The 17,807-nt window shown below is 33.3% G+C and overlaps 1 protein-coding gene across 1 annotated transcript; it reads left to right on the plus strand.

Moving 5' to 3' along the window:
- The first annotated feature begins 5,856 nt into the window (after positions 1 to 5,856).
- On the plus strand, positions 5,857 to 6,438 carry LOC114385874. The gene has a single exon (XM_028345922.1). It carries the CDS (start codon positions 5,857 to 5,859, stop codon positions 6,436 to 6,438), a length of 582 nt encoding a protein of 193 aa, XP_028201723.1.
- The last annotated feature ends 11,369 nt before the right edge of the window (positions 6,439 to 17,807 follow it).

A 17,807-nucleotide genomic window follows, 5' to 3' on the forward strand; every position in this document is an offset into this window, starting at 1 on the left:
GAAATATACATCAAGAATATAAAGAATAAGAAGAAAAATATCTAAGGAGTTATATATAAAATTGATTTGGCAGTGAAAGAAGAAGAAATTGAAGAAAGGTCGTGAATTCAAGCTACTATGTCCATAATGACACTATGATAGACAAACAATACAACCAAAACAAATGCAAACTTTAAGGTGAATTTTGTTGACGGGCATAACCATGGCATCAACATTTGAATACTCAAATCTTTATTTGAATATTTCTTATGTAAATGACTTAGTATCTTAATCACTCACTCACTTGCACACACTCTTAAAGATTAGGGAGGCATTTTTTTATCCGCAAAGAAAAAGAAATATTTCATTAAGTAAGAGGATATAGGTACAAGGGGTACCTACCCTTACAAACAATACCATAGCACTACAAGTTAGTAGTAACCCCACCATCAAGCATGTGAAGAGATTGAGACCAACTTTTTTGAACTAGCAATAGTCCCTGGATCACTAGCTAACCACTTCATCTCTTGTGTGTAACAAACATGTATCAAAGCAGAAGAAAAACAATGTTGAGAGAGAAGGGGAGGGAAACACTGAGAGGGAGTGATGGTAAGGGGGATGGGGGTGATTGAAAGGGAGAAGGTGAGTGGTTGATGGTGAAATCCAAATCTCGTAAGCCCAAGGTGGAACTTACAACTTTTTACTTCTCACACTTTCCTAATGCTTTTGGGAAAAAAGACTTATGGAAGGTGTTCAATAGATGGGGACATGTTAATGAGGTCTTTATCATTCAAAAGAGAAGTAAGAAAGGATGGAGATATGGCTTTGTGAGGTTTTGGGGGGTAAATGACATTGTGAGGTTGGAGAGGCATTTGCATTGTATTTTGATTGGAAATATGAAAATGCAAGTCAATGCACCAAAGTTCAACAGAAGAACTGAGGAACAAGGACCACAACATTTGTAGAAATACATGATACAACCCGCAACAGTAAGGAAAATGGAGGAACAAAAAAAGGTAAGGGATATAGATAAGGCATATGGAAAACAACTAATGGTAGAGACTTATAAATATGGAAAAGACAAAGGCAAAACATCAAAGGCTAGGGAGACATTACAACATGTTAACCATGACAAAAGAATAAGGTGACATGAAAATTACAACAAGAAATGAACTACTAACTAGAAAGGGTGGAACTTGACGATGGAAATAACAAACATGGAATGGATATAAAAAATTCTAGTTGGGAAGATAGTCGGTCCACTTAGACTGAAGAACTTTCAGGGATTCAAGTTGATTTGCATTCTCTACTTGGGTGATGACCTTGTACTATTGATGTGTGATGAAGAGGAGGACATATAGGAGATGATTAAGGGACATGAAGGTTGGCTAAGGGAATGGTTTTCTTCACTACAACCATGGACCCCGGATGTTATGGTGGTGGCCAGAAGGGTGTGGATTAGATGTTACGGGATCCCGTTACATATGTGGAATGGCAAGTGTTTCCAAAAAGTGGTGGCTAGTGTCGAAGATCTGGTTAAATGTGTTGAGGAAACTACATATATGCCATGTTTGGAATATGCAAAATTGCTAATCTATACTAGCATGCAACAAGTGATCCAAATGTTTAGAAGAATGATGGTTAATGGCATGATAGTCTCCTTGTGTTTGGTGAAGGAGCCTTTGATGATGGATTCGATAGAGAAATACACAAGTTATAACTCGGAAATGGGTTTTGATCATATAGATTTAGTTGTGTCTATGGATGGAGAAGTATATGGGTTTGTTATGTCATAATGGGACAACGATGAAGAGGGGGATCCAGAGGAATTCGAAGAGGAGGGACACAATTTGAGACTAAAAGAGAATATTCCAATGACAACAGGGAATATATCAGACGTGGATAATAATCGATGGCCAAATTCTTTCATTGTACACAAGGAGGCAAATATTGGGAAATCTTCATCATTTATGGAGGACGAGAATAAAGCCATAATAACAGGAGAGGAATTGGAAAAAGTTTCAGAATTTGAAATTCACAGGGGAAAGGGAAAAACTAATGTACACCAATATAGAGAATTGTTAGGCAACAATCGATAACAAACTGGAAAAACTAAAAGAAAGGGTAAGGGAGTTGACCTATCTCTTTGCACAAAGATAGGAAGTTAACGTTATGCTCCTTTACCTTGGGAGATGGGAAGACCAATAAATATAGATGTTGAGAGGGGAAATGGGTCGTTGGGTGAGATAAGGAAAGAGAATGAGGAATGGAATTGTTTGGAGAAAGAAACAATTAGGCTCAATATGGAGAGCCAAAGTGGCAAACTTAATAGGTCTCCAGTGGGTGATGGGCAATATAATATAGACCTTGGAAGGATAAAGGTGTTAGTCGTCATTTACGACTAACTTTTGTGTTGAAAAGCTTTATGAAAATCATGTCTTTTCCCCAATTTATGGTTCTTTTTATATGTTTGTACATATTTTTAGGTTTAGTTTGATTTTTATGCAGAGATATTCCCTTCAATGTGAATTAATGTGTTTTCAACTTCAGTTTCAGGTGAAAAGATGAAGAATAAGAAGGTTGTTGTGGTTGGTGTCTTGCTAAGCGAGGCACTCAGCCCGCTTAGCGAGTTGGGAGAATCTGCCAAGCAAATACGCGCTCAACGCGTCATCAGCTCGCTCAGCAAGTTGTTTGTCTTCTCTCGCGCTAAGCGTTCCCAGTGCGCTAAATGGAAAATCACTTGCTCGCGCTTAGCGCGAAAATGGCGCTAATCGAGCCTTCAAGGATAGAAAGCCCTTTTAAGCTGAAGTTGGCAAAAAATAGGGATATGCTTGAGATGCTTGAGAGCTTATGCAATAAAGCGACGTAACAGGGCAAGGGAGCACCAAAAACCTCATCTTTAAAGAGGATTCTAGGTTTTAGAGTGATTTTTAGGTTTTTAGAGGTAGAGGAGACATCCCCACTACTGTGTAATCTAAATTTTGTTTCCAAAACCTCCTATTGTAACTAAAAGGTGATAACTTGCCATGGAAGGCTAAAGCTTTTGTTGGGAATTTCTGCTGAGCCTTGATGTAAATATTCTTTACTTTCTATTTAATGTTGTTTTGATGTGTTCATTGCTTCTATCTGCACTTAATTCTTGCATGCTTTTGGTCTGATCATCCATTTGTGTGTAAAGTTAGGATTTTTAGCATTGGAAAATGTTTTGAATCCTTAGAACAGGATAAAGTAGGGCTAGATAACTGTATTGTCTGGACACGAAGTGTAGGGACTCTAGTTTTTAATATGTTGTGATCTTAATGTTGTTCGGTTAGGCTAAGTTCGACGAGGGATCCAAAAAAGAAGTTTAATTAGAATTAGCCCATTCACGCGAGACATTGGTATTTGGGATAATTATCCTTAGCATAGAACACAAAAACAACATTAGATAGAGAAAAACCCTTAATTGCATCAAGTTACTCAGTAGAAAGGCCCAACATTTTAATCATTTGTTTATTTCTCGCATTTACTTAGTTAATTTTGTAGTTATCTTTAGAATTGCAACTATATCCTGTTTTTATTTATATTTCATTATGTTACACAAATGTCTACTTATTGAATGAATGCTTTTCTAAATGAAACAAACTCCCTGTGGATACGATACTCGGTCTTACTATTTTATACTACTTGTATGACTTAGTGCACTTGCTAATAAACTTTCGCAATTGTCCTAGAGGGCTGAACAAGAGTTTATTTAAGCTTATGGTTAAAAAGGAGTAAATAATTTAGAGGTAGGGCCCAACAACATATAGAAGAGGAAATAAGGGATACAAAATATTGTGGTGCCATAAGGGGTGGCAACAAGGGTGATGGAAGTGGGATTTGATGCTAGAAATACGGGATGATGAAGTGAACAGGGTAATACAAAAAAAGAAAAAAAAAACAAGCAGAAAGACAAAGATGTGGTGATGGAATTGAATAGGGAAGATAGAAACAGGAAATCACAAGGCGAAAGAAGAAAGAAAGGGCCATGTGGTCCAATGATGATAGTTGCGAATACATGGAAGATGGGAAGATGGGAAAAATAAAAACAATAATAGGTATTGAAAAGGCACATAGAAAGAAGGTCGATAATCTAGGGGTAGAAGAACCTCTACTAAATAGAGAGAGAGAGAATGAATGACTTGGGAAGTGGGATACGTTTGAAAGGTGAATCAACTGTAATTCAATCCTCTGGGAATAGCAAATGTAAAGAAGGCTTGATGAAGAAATGTTTGTCGGAAGGGGCGAACCTTAAAATCTTCAAACGACAAAGGGGTGTAGAATTGAGGAACGAAAGGTGCCAATCTTTATCTAGTTCTGGGTTAATTAAAACTGGACGAAAAAACAATAACTTGTTGGTGATTAAAGATGACAAAGTGGAAGGTGTAAAGATCTAGGAGATGGTCAAAGTGGTTGGGGCTATTACAACTGCAAAAGATGATGTTGTAATAACCATAAAGGGGTTAAAGGAGTGTGACAGAAAGGAGTTGCTCAATCTAACTAACGAAAATCGAGAGGGGTCTTCCAAGGTGAAATCATGAAGGTGATTTTGTTCAATGTGAGGGGGTTAGGCTCCAATGTTAAATAGGAGAAAATAAAGAAGCTGATTATGGAAGAGAATGTGGATGTGGTGTGTATACAAAAGACAAAATTACAATTAGTGGGCCAAAGAATTTGTAGTGCTCTTTAAAGGGATTAAGGCTTTGAATGGCCTAAAATTCCAACAAGCAATATTAGGGTGGCTTACTTTGTATTTAGAGGAAAAGTGATTTCCAAGTGGTGGATGAATTCTCTAGGAATGGCAACTTGGGGCTTATTGGCGAATATGGACATGTTGAACAAAATATGATAATAGTTAATGTCTATAGCCCATGTACTGCACAAGGAAAAAGAAGCTGATGGGTGAATTACATCAAAAGAAAGACAATGTGTGGTGTGTAGTTGGTGATTATAATGAGGTATGAAGAGGTAAGGAAAGGGTTGACGTAAGGGGGTCTTCAAACGGAGACACAAGGGACATAAATGGCTTCAATGATTTTATTGACGATATGGAGCTTAGAGATATTCCTATAGAGGCGAGGCGATTCACTTGGTACCAGAGCGGTGGATATGCATAAAACTAGGTTGGATAGAATGCTTGTTTTGAAAGAATGGTTACAATTGTGGCCTACTTCAAGCCAATATGTCTTGAGTGGATCAATTTTTTTACCAATGTCCCTTGGTGTTAAAATACAAGGATGTAAATTAGGGTCTAAAACCTCTCCAGGTTTTAAGTAGTTGGCTCTTGCTATAAGTTTCATGATTTTATTCTAGAATCTTATAACCATTTTCATATTAATAGGTGTGGTATGTTACGATGCAAGGAGAAACTCAGACTATAGAATAAGAAGATTAGAGTGCTGAAAAATTTGGGAATTTGGATGAGCTATGTCACCAATTGGAGGAGAAAATTGCCAACTTAGACCTAAAAGATGAGAATGGAGGGTTATCAACTTTTGCAATGGAACTAAGGAAGGATATTTGGGAGGAACATTCAAATGTGGCAATAAGGAATGAATCTCTTTTACATCAAAAGTCAAGAGTTACATGGCTTAGGGATGGTGCTAATAATACAAAATTCTTTAACAATACAATCAAATGGAAGAGAAGGGCACATAATTTGAAAGGGGTTTTGAAGGATGGTAAATGGGTGGATGATCCAAAAATTGTAAAGAGGGAGTGAAAAGGTTCGTTGAAGGTAGGTATAAGGAGAATGAGGAGGTCCACATCACGCTTGATAGAGTAAAATTTACAAGTATTGCTTCGGAAGATAATGTGAGGATTATTTCGACTTTTCCAGAAGAGGAAATTAAAGGAATGGTTTGGGATTGTCAAGGCAGTAAAAGTCCTGGACCAGATGGCTTCAACTTCAAAATTATAAAATCCTTTTGTAGTGTTGTAAAAGATTATATATGGTGTGCTCTTCATGAATTCCATGAAAAAGAAAAGATACCTCAAGGGGCAAATGCTTCATTCATTGCTTTGATTCTGAAATTGGAGGATCCACAAGGTCTTGGGGATTTTAGACTGATCTCCCTTATTGGATGCATGTATAAGATTATGGCAAAAGTGTTGGCCAAGAGGTTGAAAGGGGTGGTACACAAAGTTATTGATGAAGGGCAATCGACGTTTGTTGGTGGTAGGAACATACTTAATGGAGTGGTTATTGTGAATGAGTTGGTGGATGAAGCCAAGAGGAAAAAGAAACTAATGGCTATCTTCAAGTTGGACTTTGAAAAGACATATGATTCGATGAGGTGGAAATTCCTATATTATATCATGAGGAGGATGGGCTTTTGTGAGCGGTGGATCAAATGGATTAAGAGTTGCGTAAAATCCACATCAATGTCGGTTTTGGTGGATGGTTGCCTAACGGAAGAATTTTATAATGAAAAATGATTGGGGTGAGGTGACTCATTAGCACTTTTCCGTTTTATCTTGGTGGTCGAAGGATTGTGTGGTTTAGTGAGGGAAGCCATAAAAAAGAACCTATTTGAAGGCGTGATGGTGGGAGGAGGTGAGGTAACAATATCTATTTTGCAATTTGAGGATGATACCCTTTTCTTTGGGAAACTAGTGTTGACGAACATGTTCACCTTGAAGAGTATACTAAGAGGCTTTGAACTTGAGATAGTACTAAAAGTTAACTTCTTAGGATGGCGGGATTGGTGAATTGTAAAGTCATGGAGATTCCTTTTTCCTTCTTGAGTATACCAATGAGGGCAAATCCTAAGAGGGAAGTAACTTGCCAACCAATGATTTCTAAAGTGAAGGCGAAACTAGCAACATGGAGAGGCAAACACTTGTCTTTTGGAGGTAAAATTTGTCTCATTAAATCCACTCTCTCTTCCTTACCTTTATATTTCTTATCATTCTTTAAGGTTCCAAAATAAGTGATTAGCAAGATTAAGGGTTCATAATGTGACTTCTTGTGGGGGGGAGGGGGGTGAGAGGAGAAAGTTGGCTTCGGTTAGATGGGAAAAAGTATGTAGGCCAAAAGGGGAGGGGGTCTAGGGATAAGAAACATTGAATGTTTCAATACATCACTTTTAAGTAAGTGGGGGTGGAGGGTATTGTTAGAGAACAACTGGTTCTAGGCAAGGGTGTTAGGCGCTAAGTATGGGAGTCTTTTGGAGAGTTTGTTGTGGTCTACAAGTGTTGAGGGATCAGTATGGTGCTGAGATGTTAGGAATGTGTGTAAAGAAGGTGGGGAGGAGAACTGGTTTTGCAATAATTTACGTTGAAGGGTTGGTAATGGGAATGGCACATTGTTTTGGGACCATTTATGGGTCGAGGACACACCATCTCACTACAAAAGGTTGTGTTGGTTAGGGAATTAGGGAGCTTTGAAGAAGGTGTTTGGAACTAGAATTTGTTGTGGAAGACGAAATTTTTTTAGTGGGAGAGACAACTATTATAGGCCTTTATGGAAATGATTCAAAGCTACACTATGGAAGAGCAGGCTACAGATGCTTGGTACTGGAAAGATGGGACTAGAAACACATATGTGGTTAAAGAGGTGTATTCCTCTTTCTAATCCCATGATCATTTAGAGTGTGTAGAGGAGGGAAGGGATAAGTTTAAGTGCATTTATCAAACTATGGCACCATCCAAAGTAGTTGTGTTCACTTGGAAAATTATGCTAGATAAGGTTTAAACACATAGCAACTTATGGAAGAGGAATATTAGATTGGCTAACAATGATTGCAATTGCCCACACTACTCCTATTGGATCAAGTGGCCTCGGAATAATTAACAAAGGGGGTTGAATTAATTATTATTGAAACTTTACTAATTAAAAATCTACCCTTCTTAGGCTTTTACTATAATGTTAAGAAAGTAAATAATAGAAATGGAAACTTAACCAAAAGTAAAAGCGATAATTAAAGTGCACAGCGGAAATTAAAAGTGTAGGGAAGAAGAAGACAAACACAAGAGTTTTATACTGGTTCGGCAACAACCCGTGCCTACATCCAGTCCCCAAGCGACCTGCGATCCTTGAGATTTCTTTTCAACCTTGTAAATTCCTTTATAAGCAAAGATCCACAAGAGATGTACCCTCCCTTGTTCTCTTTGAACAACCTAGTGGATGTACCCTCCACTAGAACTGATCCACAAGAGATGTACCCTCTCTTGTTCTCAGTTACAACAACCCAAGTAGATGTACCCTCTACTTGTACCACACAGGATGTACCCTCTACTTGTACCACAAAGGATGTACCCTTCAATGTGTTAAGACAAAGTTCTCAGACGGTTAGTCCTTTGAAACTTTGTGAAGGGGGAAACAAAAGAATTCTCAGGCGGTTAGTCCTTTGAAATCTTTTGTTTAAGGGAAAGGGAAGAATCAAAAGAATTCTCAAACTGTGTCGTTTTGAATTCTTTGACAAGGGAGAAGGGAGACACAAAAGAATTCAGGTGGTTAGTCCTTCGTTCTTTTGGAAAAGGGAGAAGAGAGACACAAAAAGAATTCAGGCGGTTAGTCCTTGGCCAATTCTTTTTGGCAAAAGGAGAAGGGAATAAAAAATATGAATAGCACACTTTTGTTTTCAAGGTTTGGAAAACTAGAAAACTTTAGAAAACTTTTTGACAAAGGAAGAAGAAGAAGAAATTCAAGAAGATGCTTAAAGAGATTCAAAGGTTGTAAAGGATTGTAATAATTGTTATGAAAATTAATTCTAAAATGCAAGTCAAGGTCTTGCTTTTATAAACTCTTCATGTCTGGTCAAGAAAACTATTAGAAGAGTTATAACCTTTAGAAAAACTTGAAAACCATTGGAAGAGTTACATCTTTTGATTTTTATTCAAAACTTATCATTGGTAATCAATTACCAAATCATTGTAATCGATTACACAAAGCATTTTTGTGAAAGGATGTAACTCTTCACAATTGAATTTGAATTTCAACGTTCAAACACACTAGTAATCGATTACACCATTTTGAAATTAATTGGAACATTGTAAATTCAGTTTGAAAGCTTTTGAAAAGAAACTTTGCTACTGGTAATCGATTACAGTAAACTGGTAATCGATTACCAGAGAGTAAAAACTCTTTGGTAAAAGCTTTTGTGAAAACTTCATGTGCTACTCAATGTTTTGAAAAACTTTTTTGTACTTATCTTGATTGAGTCTTTTCTTGATTCTTGAATCTTGAGTCTTGAATCTTGATCTTGATTATTCTTGATTCTTGATTCTTGAAACTTGAAACTTGAAACTTGATTCTTGATTCTTGAATTGTTCTTGACTCAATCTTGAAATCTTTCTCTTGGGCTTTTTGTCATCATCTTTGTTATCATCAAAACACCTTGAATAAATCTTGATTCATCATCATGAATCAATCTTGATTCATGACTCAATCTTGATTCAATCATGAAGCTTGCTTCTACAACTCCTTGGTTGGGGAAAACATAGATAATGTTTTTGTCTCTTGTAATTTGGCTTATGGAATTTGGATGAAACTTTATTAATGGTTTGAAATGGTGTCTATTTTGCTGACTAAACCATATAAACACTGGTGGCAATATTGTGGGTTAGTGGTGGGCTTGAAAAAATGCAAAAGCTTGTGGATAATGTGGATAGTTGCGATGTGGCTTATCTGGAAAATGAGGAATGAAGTGGTGTTCAACAATAGAAGGATGGATCCAGACCGGGTTTTTGAAATGATTCAGTTAACACTTTGAAAGTGGTTGAAGGCAAAAGCAAAGGGATTCTCAACATCTTATTATGAGTGAAGGATTCATCCAACTTTATGTTTATAGTGATGTTAAGACTTCCTTTTAACTGTAATGTCTTTTGTAGGTGTATTGTGAAACTGCATGGGCATTTATTGTAGGAAGATATGATGGGAATTTATTTTGGGTTGTGTATAGGCTTTATTCCTTTTAGAGTTATGTTACTAGTATCAATTTGGTGGGGTGGGGACATATGATTTGGTTAGCAGGGTCAATATATGGGATTTCTTAAATCTAAAGAATAGCATGGTGCTAATGTATCTTACTACTCTTGCATACTAGTGGCTACTACAACAATTATTTTGTACTTGTGGTACCACTAGTATCTTTTGATGTGTAAAAGGCTCACACAAGGGCAAACATACCCTACGCAATAGTAATAGTATAGTCAAAAGTCTAGATATTGAACCCAAAGGACCAATTTGTATCCCCAATTAGTCAAGTTTATTAAACTAACAATAGAGGTAATTAAAAAGATGATTTAAATATTTTCGTGGTTTTGGTTTTTACGAGAAAGCAATTAAATGATTATAAAGAGAGGTTTTGAGTTATGATAAGAGTGACCAGGGGTTATAACTCACTAGTACCAATTTTCCCACAATCACAGTTCTAATGAAATTCCTTCCCAAGTTAATTATTGATTCCCAAAATCAACTAAAGTCTTTGGTCAAGGTTAAAATATGTTTTTTGCCTTAAATAAATACCCTAATGATCATGGATTTATTCATTTAGGTCAAAGGATAAAATCAATTCTAGTGATGATTAATTAAAGATTAACTAATCTATCAGAGATCACCCAAACAGTTTGATCATGCAATTTGATGCAAGACATTATCTACCTAGATCTACCAATTACATGTAGAAGATCACTATTATGCAATCAATTAAGTGTTAGAATGGTCGATTTTAAATAAACAATAAAATAAGCAAGATAATTAATTAACATAGAACAATGAGAAATTCCATTAAGAACAAGGAGAGAAATACAAATGGACAGTTACATCATAGCCCCGACCTAGGGGGACTAGTTACTCATGATCAGAGCAACACTAGCAATCCTAGATAAAATAAATATAGGCATATCAATAGGCAAGAACAATGATCATGATCTATTCTAACGGTGTTGTCCTTGTTCTTTAACTCTCAAAAGCCCTTTAAGTTCTCTCAGACTCATAAAGGATAAGAATAAATTGAATGAATTTGTTTACAAAGTTTAGAGTCTTATATATAATTTTTTAAAGATATCTCATGAAAAGACGCACTACGGTCATGGTGAATTCACGATGATCATGGTTGCAAGTGACGTTGAAGCCTTGGGCTATTTGGATTGACTACGACACTCTAAGTTGACAACAGTCCTCATGAATTGACCACGACCGTGGTAAGTTTATCACGATCGTTATTGAATCCTTGACATTGTTCTGAGAGAGTTGCTATCATCTAACCATGGATGTGTTGACCATCACGATCGTAATGAAGTGTAAAGTCTTTAAATCTTCATAATTTTGTATAATTTATAACTCTTTCACTCAATTGAGTGAATGTACTTCTTTAACACAAAACTAGTGTTCAAACTAATGTCCTAAAAAAAAGATGTTAAAAATATATTTCTTAGTATTTATTCCTCTTTTAAGTGCTCTTCTACTTTGTATTAATATTCCCTAAAAAGTGATTCACAACATGTTTGGTATGATTAGTACAATGTAAATACCACCAATAAAAAACTAACATTCCATATGACAAATATCTTAAATGTGTTGTAATATTTAGCAAATTAAAAAAAATTAAAATAAAAGTAGTGTTGGATAGAATAGGAATAACTTTTTGCTTTTGGGGTATCAGACAGACCCACGAGTGCTTTTGTTGTGACAAGTATTAAGCAACGAGTTCTCGTACTAATAAAAACGTTCATTTAAATTAAAGTAAACCTGACCTAGTTGTCGTTCGTGTTATCCATCAATAATATGGTTGAATTTGTTGCTGTCGTATATTGTTAATTAACTAAGCAAGATTCCATAATAAAGTCACTCCGATCTTTGCCCCATAAAGTGAAACTTTTCTTTCACTTTTTATGTTAACAACGTGCTTTTGCGGCCTCAATTGGGACCTAAGTTAGCCTATTTAATTAAAGAAGTACATAATTGTAAGCTGGTTAATTATGAAAATGGGTAAAATTTAAAAAAAAATTATAATAATGGGTATTTTTTAAAAAATTATGAAAATAGATAAAGCGTATTTTAATATATGATTTCTCAATAAAAAATTATATATCAAAGTAAGATTTCACTTTTCATTTATTTTAAAAAAAATCTTTAAAAATGGTATGTTAAAATATGATTTTAGTGTTTTTTTCCCTTTTTTATAATGAAATAATATGTTAAAATATTATTTCTAAACTAATTAAAAAAACGTTGAAATCATATTTTCAACTTTTAATAATAAAAAATTAAAAAATCAAAATCATATGCACATATACGATTTTAGTGTAATAGTTTTCTGAAAAATAAAATCATATTTTAAAACATGATTTCTTTATACTGAAATCATACTTGAGATTTATCCATTTTTTTAAAATATACCCATTATGATAATTTTTTTTAAAAATTACACCATTATAATACAATAGCCATTGTAAGCAAAAGAGGCCATGTAACACTTAATTCCAGCTTACAGGCAACAAGGAGACAGAAAAAGTTAGTAGCCTCATCATTTTGTTGACTTTTCTTGCTGCCTATAGTATAAATGCTTTATAGATCAATGTCTAATTGTTGTGCAAAATCTAGGACATGTAACCCCAACATTCACACAGTGACACTATGAATTAATTATATCCGTGTTGATAATACATTTTACAAGAACAATACTTGATTAATTAAATTATGATATCATATAATCATAACTAAATTGTAACTTCTTTGTCGCCTTTTTACAAATCCTAAAGTTGTCATTGTATCTCTTTGTTACTCATTATTTTCCACTTACTCACAAGTGTACATGTGGTTAGTAATTTGAGTTTTAAGCATACCACAGAGTTTGATTTGTGACTATGTGAAATAGAATAACATTTGTAGAGAGATGAGTTGTCCTTTAACTGATATTTTACTTTTTCAGAGATTAGTCTCATGATTTTCTGCTGTAATATATTTTACTTTCACTAACTCATTCCACTTCAAAACATATTGATATTAGTTTAATTGAAAGTTATAATTTTTTTTTACCTAATTTGTTAAAGTTTAAATGTTGTGCTCGTAATTAACCAAGAACTTATTGTTTAAGTTTGATCGAATTGCTTTGGAGGATTTTGCTGACATGAGGGATTCCTTTTGCTTTTAGGATCAGAACCTATCTTATATCAATAGCCCAATGGATCTATAGCCTAACACAATAATTAGATGCTCAGGGGCATCATAAGTGAGTGTCTCCGACAACCACACTCAAAGGGCATAAGTAGTAAAAAGAAAAGCAAAATTTAAAGTCGAATCTTGTCGAAATGAGTTAAGTATTCGGATGGTCAACTATATTTATGATAGACTCGCTTTCAAAACTTAAGGTATGAAGTAGGGTGTGTCGGAATTTTGTGAATTAGTATTGTATAATTATTAGATTAATTTTTCATTACAAATACTAATTATGAAAATAAATTTTATGGTATTTTAATTAATAAATATTAGTTATTTAAACTTATGTGATGAGTTTGACCCTCACTCGATACTTCTTAAATAAGGAGTCTTTGCTCTCGTATGATAGTTATAACATCATATTGTCTGACATTAAACAATTTTATGAGGTACAATTTGTGGCAAACCATAATAATAAAGCGAAATTGTTTATCATTTTTACACTCACAATTTTGAATTGAGACAGTAACCATAAAAGCAAGGTCTTCTCTAATGCTAAACAAAGATTGTGGACATGTGAATTATGATCTTTTAAGTTAAACACATCCCAAATTCTCCTTTAAATTAATTTTTGGAATTTTTTAGGGAATCTTTTTTTTTTTTTGTAATACGCACATGTCATAATGATACATCATTATATTTTTGTAAAATGTTATTACGAGGGATTTGAAAAACCAAACCAAATCAAATTTAAGTTTTTGTTCCTAAATGGAAGGGGACTTAGCTCCACAGCCAAGAGATAAAATCAATAAGTGTGCTTGGTAAAATTAGAGAGTTTATAAGTTTTTTTTATTAGTTAAAAATTAGTTCGACGTGTGTTTAGTAAAACTAACTTACAAGTTAACTGAATAATTATAAGCTATCCGATTGAATTGGAAGTGATTAATAAGATTAGCTAGCTCATAAGTTGGTTGATAAATAATGACATAAAAAGATATAACCAATTATTTGATTAAAAAAGATTAAAAAGAATCTCAAATAAAATAATGAAGATAAAAATGAAAAAAGAAAAATAAAGTAGTTTATTTTTGTAAGCAACTTATGAAAATGAACAAGAAACTACTAAAGTAAACTCTTATATCAAACAAAAACTTCAGATAATTAATATTCCTATATTGATTTATATATTTTGGTTCAAATTGAACTAATTAATAAAATTCATGTCATATTTTTTCAAATATTAATTTTAGCTATGATTCAGAATTTGATGTCACCTAAACCACTCAATTCGAATTATTTCTTCTTTTTATATGCACAATATAAAGTTGTATTTAAAAAAATGGATATATCAATCGACCTAAATATCATTCTATTTTTTTTTTAAAATTATATATTGACTGAAATGAACTAAATCAAGCCAAACTAAACTAATATATTTTAATTAATTTAATTTTTCTCTTTAGTCTAAATCAACCCACCCGTGGTTCCTCGATTTCAAATTAGAATGTCTCTAATATGATATTAATATCATAAGGGAAATTATACATCATATTCATCTAGATAATTTCACTTTCTAATATTCAATTTCTTTATAAAGATTTACAACAAATTATATTGATCTCTCTTGTGTTTAGAACTTATTATCCTCACACTCTCTCCCCTTGAAATGCATTTCTTTTATCAATGACCTTCAGTAAAAATAAAGAATGTAATAATAATTTTTAACAAAAAATTTACTAAACTATCTCATATAAGCTGACCCTTTTAAATTGAAAAAAGTTAATAAACCGTTACAATTAAATTAAAGAGTGTAATTAAATTAAAGAGTGTAATGTAGATGTATTATTTACACTATCCTTCAATCATAAAAATTAATATATTTATTATAGATGATGAGTTATAATTGAATGATTGTGTAAAAAAATTTATACTGAAAATGCATAATCTTTTTTTCTAAATTAAATTAGAGATATTTATCCTTTAAAAATTGAACTATCTTCTGAAACCATCTTCACTAGCATATGGTAAGCACCAACCATGAACATTGATTTTTCTATTTTCTTAAACTAATCATAGGACCCGCACTATATAGAATGATGCCCAATTGAGTTAAATTGAGACACCTAAGCACCAAGAGAGAATATCCAACACATCCACAGTACCCATTTTGGTATCAAACAGTTGCACAGTCAATTGAAAAGCAAATCAATTTTCAACCCAAGCGAATATGCATTCAACCTAAGAACATTATGGCTCTGAATCTTAATACATTAAACCTATGAAGACCACCATCTATGCATGAGTCAAACTAGCAAAAAGTAACGAATGGACACATTCAAATACAATTATGATTAAATTACTAATTTGCTTCCTAATTCTTACTTTTTTTAATCTGTATACTTTAAAAGTAATCTTTTTAGTTTCTATAATTTATATTTGAATTCTTTTTTAGTCCTTGTAATTTAAAAATGTTCTTTATAGTCCCTATAATTTACATTTTGATTCTCTTTTAGTCCTTTTAATTTGAAAATTATAAGGACTAAAAAAACAAAAATCATAAAATTATAGGAACTAAAAAGATCACTTTTAAAACTACAGAAAGAGAATTAAAATGTAAACTATAGGAACTAAAAACATTACTTTCAAACTATAGAAACTAAAAAAGTAAGAATCATGAAACTATAGGGATCAAATAAGTAATCTAACCTACGATACCTTTATTTGTGCCCCACCCACATCCACTGTATTGATCTCAATTTTACCCTTCTAGAGTCAGCTAGAAGTGCTGCCAACTATGCAAAAGAATTCATAATTACTAATTTAAGCACAATCCATAACAGAAATCAACTGCTAAGAATGATTAGAAGCCCCAAAGATGAGTCAAGTTTAGATATAGGCACACAAAGGATAATTCATAAACCATGCTATACATAGCTACTCTTACTTAATCATCATCAAGTTGTTCCATCCCATATAATCACATTTGTCAACACAAAATAAAGTTGATGGAAATATTACAAGCCAATAAATATGGGATATGCCCTCTCAAGAAATTCCGCCACCAGATTACGTAAACCAAAACCATCGCAACATTATATATACGTGCAAGATGCAGGCGAGGCACCGGCAAAGTTAGTATTTTTTTTTTCATAGTAAATGTTACTTTGTTAATTTTGTTAAAAATATTAGTTGAAGGATTCAAATCCGTAACCTTTTCCCCTCCCTTCTTCTTTCGCCCTTTCCCAAACAGTGGGTTAATCTTATATCTCCAACAAAGTTAGTATATAGTTAGATTCCTTAATCATTTTGTCAAGGTTTGATTCCCAATCATGTATATAAAGAAGAGTCAAAAGACTTTGTTGGAAGAGACAATACTCACTTCATTGATTTCAATGCCTTGAAGGAATTGTTGTCTGACTATCGATTAAGGGATATTTTAGTATAAACCAAAAATAAATTGATGCAGGCGAGGATTTCAGCTGAGTCAAGCCTTAGAAGCAAGCAACATTCTCATATCACCTCAAAAATTCATAATGGTATATAAAGGAAAAGATCCTGAGAAAAACAATGTGGGACAGCCATCAAAGTGAAACAATGTGGATTTCCACTGCTGTTTTCCTATATATTTTCAGAGTTTAAGCACCACTTGGACCAATGTAGGCTAAGAATGTTTTTTTTTTCTTCCTTTGTCTTTTCACTTCCATTTCTACTTGTTCTCCTTTAAAATATGATTGAAACTTGAAAGCAAAGTGTTACCACATGACCAACATTATCTCGACCATAAAATGTTTAGGACAAAGAATATCATTGTGGAACCGTTATTGGCACCTCAACTGGTAAATCAGACACACAGCAATCACTTTTATTCCCCAACTTGTTCAGACAGAACGTAATTAGGCACAACACAATACCAGCAGTCCCAGTAGGGAGAGTCAAGAAACCTATGAACAATCCTGATTACGTAACTCAAGCTTAGAATTCCAAAAGATTTGAACCCACAAATTCCAAGAGTGCTGATTTTAAAATATCTATGTGTAAATTCTATAACAATATTCATTTTCTTCAAAACAAACCAAGATATCAGAGAATACATGGATAATCCTAAGCCAATTCAAATGGTGCAACAAATATTACTCCACTTTTTTCATTATTCGCTCGATATTGTGCAAAGATATTGGTGAAACAAACATGAATAAAAAAGAGATTAAATATTCTAAAAATGACCAAAATAAGACAAAAGAAAAAATAATTAAGGACTAAAGACTAGAATTTAAACTTAGGGATTAAAATCAAAAAATGAAATTTTATAGGAGCTAAAATTTAAAGGTAAAAATTTTATAAGAAAATTTTATAAGGACTATAATGACATAAAAACATTGTGTCATATGATATCACATGAAAATGTCATGGAACACACTTTTAAGGTTGACATGTGTTATTTTCATGTGAGACTATATGATCCTTGCAATATAATTGTCATTTGCATGATAACATCAATTTTTGTTTGTCATATCATCACTTAATGGATCAAATTTAACATCTAAGACTAAAATACTAATAAAAAAATTAAAGAGGGACCAAAACCTATCAAAAAAATTTAAGAGACACTAAAATCTAAAATAATTGTGAGATCAAAAACTTATTTAACCCATAAAAATATTATATTCAAATATAGTAATAATATTTTTGTTATCTGAAGAAA

Source organism: Glycine soja, chromosome 15 (assembly GCF_004193775.1).
Source record: "Glycine soja cultivar W05 chromosome 15, ASM419377v2, whole genome shotgun sequence".
In the NCBI taxonomy this organism is placed as follows: Eukaryota; Viridiplantae; Streptophyta; class Magnoliopsida; order Fabales; family Fabaceae; genus Glycine; species Glycine soja.